A 5583-nucleotide genomic window follows, 5' to 3' on the forward strand; every position below is an offset into this window, starting at 1 on the left:
TGATGATGATGATGATGATGATGATGATGATGATGGTGGTGGTGGTGGTGGTGGTGGTGGTGGTAGTGGTGATGGAGATGGAGATGGAGATGGAGATGGAGATGGAGATGATGATGATGATGATGATGATGATGGTGGTGGTGGTGGTGGTGGTGATGATGATGATGATTGAAATGACGACGAGGAGGGGGAGATAGTTGAAGTACACGCAGAACAAGGTTAAGATAAGATTTATTTCAAAGATTTCAAGGAGTAAAATGCTTATCACTGAATTTCTGACAAGCACATGCCGTCCTACTCTTGAATAGATTTCCTTCTATTTCATCATTTTAAGTTATACGCTCTTACCATCTATCCACGAACAGCTCCACTGAGTGTCGGACCTGAAACCATCCTCCACGTGTACATCTGAAACAAACACGCCAGAAAAAAGACACCATAACAATACAGGATGACAGCTACAACCAGTACTCCATCTCACAACCCCGAGATCCAACAAACAACTCAAACTGCAACATGTCTAACTGAATTCTCAAACTCTGTCGTACGCCGCCTCCCTCTTGGCATGATCGTGGCTGATCCCGAACGGAAAGTGATCGAAGCTGCTTCCTCTGCTTGTCGACCTCCTTGGCGGCGGCCCGTGCGACACTGGCTGGCTCGTGCCGTGCGGGAAGTTATCCCTGCTCTCCGACCTTGACAAGGAGCGCGATCTGCGTATGGGCATGCCGATCGTGGACGCGCTGGTAGCAAGGAACCTGAAGTGCTCCCGCTCGTCCTCTGACATGTCTGTCCCTCCAGCTGACGGCTGGCAGAGTCCCATCTGGCGAATGAGCGGCATGAGGTACTTGGGCCCGATGGCCTTCTCAAGCTCCACGAAGAGGAAGATGGCGATCATCATGCCCAAGATGCGAAGCCAGGCGATGCCGTCGATGGCCTCGTTGGAGAAGAAGCTGTTCACGCCTGGGGTGTAGGTGAGGAAGACCTGGAGGACGGCGGTGATCAGGATCGAGATCCAGCACCATTTGTTCCCTGTGATGATCTCCATCCTGATACTTGTCGACCTCAGGTACCGGCAGTTGATCGCGTAGGCGATCTCTCCGAACACCAGCATGTTGAACGCCGCAGCCCTCGCCTTCTTGACCCTCGTCGTCATCAGCACCTCGCCTGCCCTCCTGCCCACCCCGGTCTCCTCGTGCCTCCTCATCTCGATGTCGAAGTTCGCCAGCACGCAGGTCACGATGCAGGCGGAGACGAAGAGGCAGTGCCATGCTACCATCCTTCCAAACAGCCTCTTCCCCTTCCTGCGCGGCGGTCGCTCCATGATGGAGTCCTCCGCCGGCTCCATGGCGAGCATCAGCCCCATGGTGACTGAAGTGATCATGTTGACATAGAGCACTTGGATGGCGGTCAGCGGGACAGTCTCGAGCCGCAGCACGTAGGCGAAGAACACGGAGAGTCCCTGGGCAAAGTTGACAGGCATGTTGTAGAGCAGGATCTTGACAAGGTTGTCCCACACTCTCCTTCCCTCCCTCACCGCCCTCACAATCGTAGCGAAGTTGTCGTCCGCCAGCACCATCTTTGCCGCCTCCTTGGACACGTCCGTCCCTGTGATCCCCATCGCCACCCCGATGTTCGCCGCCTTGAGGGCGGGAGCGTCGTTCACTCCGTCCCCTGTCATCGAGCATGTCTGCCCGACCCGCTGGAGCGACTTCACAATCTGGATCTTGTTCTCCGGCGACGCTCGCGCAAACACGTTGCACCCCAGCACGATCTTGTCCATCTCCTCCTCGCTCATCGCGTCCAGCTGCGGCCCAGTGAAGGTCTTCACCTCCGTGCTGGGAAGGTTGGGGGGGAAGATGCCCAACTGCTTCGCTATGGCGGCGGCAGTTTGCGGGTGGTCCCCGGTGATCATCTTGACTTGGATGCCAGCAGTCTTCGCCACCCCGCAGGCCTCGATGGCTGCCTCCCTGGGCGGGTCGAGGATGGCGACGAGGCCGATGAGGGTGAGGAACGGCTCTGGAGCCTTGAGGAGGATGTCGGCGTCCATCTCGTCGGAGACCTTGGAGCGGTCCCAGTCAGCTCGGGCCACAGCAAGGCATCTCAGGCCCTCAGAGCTCATGTCCGCTGCCCGGTCCTCCCAGAACTTGGTGACCAGCGGCTGGGTGCGGTTGACGTCGTCCTCGCAGACCTGGTTCTTGCAGCGGGGAAGGATGCGATCGGGAGCTCCCTTGACGTGGAGGACGAGGGGAGCGTTGGGATCGGTGCTGGTGGCATGCACGCAGCACATGAACTTGTGCTCGGAGGCAAACGGCACAGCGGCCACACGGGGATGCGCTTTCTTGAAGATGTGCAAGTCCGGGATCCCGAGCTTCATTCCGAGTGTCAGCAGGGCGACTTCAGTCGGGTACCCGACAGGGATGTACGTCATCCTCCCATTGATGCTGTCAACGTTGAGGCCCGAATCGTTGCAAAGAACCACCCCTTCAAACATCTGCTTGACCCTCCCCTTGTGCTCTGCAGCCAGCTCTTCTCCCGAGTTGGGGTCCACGATCGTTCCCAGCTCGGGAGAGTACCCTACCCCCTTCACGGGGTACTGCGCCTCCGTCGTCTGCACCCTCTGTACAGTCATCTCGTTCTTGGTCAGGGTCCCAGTCTTGTCTGAGCAGATCACGGTGACGGATCCCAGGGTCTCCACGGCCGGGAGCTGCTTGACGATGGCGTTCTGGTTCGCCAGGAGCTGCATGGCCAGCGCAAGGGAGATGGTGACGACAGCAGGAAGGCCCTCGGGGATGATGGCGACAGCAATGGAGACGGCGGACTGGAACGCAGTGCCGACGCTCTCCTCAGCCATGACCTTGGCCAGGGTGAACGTGACTGCAGCGATCACGAACACGAACAACGAGACCCATCGTCCGAAGATCTCGAGCTGAATCATAAGGTTCGTCTTGACTGACTCCTGCTCACTCACCATGGAGCTGATCTTGCCGATCTCAGCCGCGTCTCCCGTCCCCACCACGATCCCCTTCCCCTGCCCCGCCTGCACCGTCGTTGCAGAGAACGCCATGTTCTTGCGATCTCCCAGCGCGACGGTCTTTCCCCCGCTGATCTCGTGCGTGTGCTTGCTGATCGGGTTGCTCTCCCCAGTCAGCATCGCCTCCAGGATCTTGAGGTTGCTCGTCTCGAACATGCGCAGGTCAGCCGGCACCGCGTCTCCCGCCTTGATCGACACCACGTCACCAGGGACCACGTCGCTCTGCCAGCAGTCAAGTCAGACGCGCAAACTTGTTTGTGGGGCCACTCACAGCTGGGACCTCCGTCGGCTGCCCATCTCGGATGACGGTAGCCTTGGCCGACAGCATGCCCTTGATCGCCTCCGCCGCCTTCTCCGCCTTCCCTTCTTGGATCATACCGATCGTGACGTTGAGGACGACGACGCCAACAATCAGGGCCACCTCGGCGTACTCCTTGAGCACCCCGGACACGATGGCTGCCGCTATGAGGATGTAGATAAGGATGTTGTTGATCTGCAGGAACAGCTTCATCAAGAAGCCTATCTTGGGAGGAGGCGTCATCTCGTTCTTGCCGTACACCTCCAGGCGCTTCTGAGCTTCCTGGTGCGTGAGCCCATCCTTCTTCGACTCCTGCAGCTCCAGGACCTTGTCCACGGTCTCCGAGTGCCAGTACTCCTCCTCCTCCACCTTCACTCCCTCCATCTGAACCTCCTTGCTCATGCTTGTGGTGACACAGCACTCGTGCGAGGAGCCAAGTCGACGAAGCTGCGCAGGCACAAGTCAGCATGAGAGGAGGGGACAGCTCAAATCAGAAATCGAAGTTTGGTCTATTAAAAAGTTGAATTTTTGAGGTGAATTTTGGGATTTTAAGAATTTCAAGTACAAATGGGTCAAGGAGTAAAATTGAAATTTGTTCGCTGCTTGTGTGGGAGGAACATTGAAAGTCGGAGGATCGGGGTGACGGGGAGGACGAGGAAAGAAAATGTTGAGAGCATGCTCGATTTGACATAGAGTAACACGAGATGAGTTGAGGAGGAGGAGCTTGCATGTCGGGACGATGATATGCGAAGAGACAAGATATTCTGTGATCTTTCCAACAAGCAGCACGATGGAGAAGGATGATTCAAAGAGAAGAGACCAAGATGTAAAAGATTCAAGACAAAGGATTATGCTCAAACATGAAGGAATATCATGAAGATACAAATATTTTTCAGGAGAAATCTGATGAAGGGAAAGGGGACCGGCAAGGGAGGAAAGTTGTTATGTGAGGTCGTTCAGGACCATGAGAGGAGAAATAAGTTTGCATAAAGAGCACAGAAATACTCAAGAGGTAGACGAGGCAGGAGAGGGAAGCAGGAGCGCAGGATAGAGAAGAGAAGAAGAGAACAGGAATCAAGCTCAGGGATGAACGTAAACTTCCAGAGGAAGCGGGATAGAGGAGCAAGGCGTAGAAGCGGGAGGATGCGAGGAAGCGGGAGGAGCGGGAGGAGAACAATGGTGGAAAGGATGTTGTGTGACGGGAGGAAACCAGGAGGAAGAAGCTGCAAGAAGCAGGAGGTAGGCAGTCATAAGCGTGTGGGCGGGTCAGGGAGGGACCGGGGGGGCAGCAAATATATTTCGACGAAATGGGGGGTGGGGTGCCCGTAGGGATCAAAATGGAGGGGTGCTCGTGCGTGATACCCCTGTTTCTTGCTCGGGTGCTTCTTGCAGGTGAGGTAGGGGTAGCTAATGGTACCGGTTATGAGTACTGTAGCAATAGATGAAAATTCGGTCAAATTTGCCAAATATCAGGGTGGGGTGGTCAAAATGGCGATTCTCCAACCTCCAGGGTGGGAAGAAGGATTTTACAAGAGGCAAATGGGGGTGGGGTAGTTTGGGGGGACCCTTGTTTCGAAGGTCAAAGTACAGGGGTTGCTCTGACGAAAATTGGGGGGTAGGGGTGTTGAAAATGGATTCAAAGTGGGGTTAAATATGGTTCAAAGTAGGGGTACCTTCAGTTGTAAATGTGTTTGACATGGGGTGGGTCCAATTGATCAACACCACCACTCCTCAGATCGTACGACTGTGAAAAAAGAATGTGGGGTGGAGGCTGTGGAATTAGGAGGGGTACTGGGTGTAAAATACCCTACCCCCTGGATAATTTGCATAAGAAAATATCCAGCAAAGGGTGGGTAGAAAGAAAATGGATGGTAAATTCCACTGGTGGGGTGGCATGGTACCTCTCTGGTCATTAGTATTGTACCGGGTTGGAACGAGGAATCATCGGTAGGGGTGTATCATCACCCATAGAAGAGAGGTCAAAAGGAGGGGTCTTCAATGTTGTAAAGTAAAATTGGTGGGTGGAGGTGGCCAGGGGGTGTAGTACATTGCCGACGGGACTTTGGGGTTGTCCGCGAGAGGCGGTGAGTTCAAGATGAAAGTGGAAGCAGGGTGGGGTACGAGGGGAAAGGGTGGGTAGTCGATGGATACATCTTGAGGGGTGGTGCAGGATATTTGTGCTCAAGTAGAGGGGTGGGGGTGATACGAGGACAATAGATACAAAAAGCTTGGTGGGGTGGGTGAGAAGTGCTGA

At 55.1% G+C, this 5583-nt stretch overlaps 1 protein-coding gene across 1 annotated transcript; it reads right to left on the minus strand.

Moving 5' to 3' along the window:
* Positions 1-532: 532 nt before the first annotated feature.
* GUITHDRAFT_80735 (hypothetical protein) lies at positions 533-3713 on the minus strand (the record flags this gene model as incomplete). Its single annotated transcript, XM_005821165.1, has 2 exons — positions 533-3253; positions 3303-3713. The coding sequence occupies 2 exons, from the start codon at positions 3711-3713 to the stop codon at positions 533-535; spliced, it is 3132 nt and encodes a 1043-aa protein (XP_005821222.1).
* Between the last annotated feature and the right edge of the window lie 1870 nt (positions 3714-5583).

This window comes from Guillardia theta (assembly GCF_000315625.1).
Source record: "Guillardia theta CCMP2712 unplaced genomic scaffold GUITHscaffold_151, whole genome shotgun sequence".
Lineage (NCBI taxonomy): Eukaryota > Cryptophyceae > Pyrenomonadales > Geminigeraceae > Guillardia > Guillardia theta.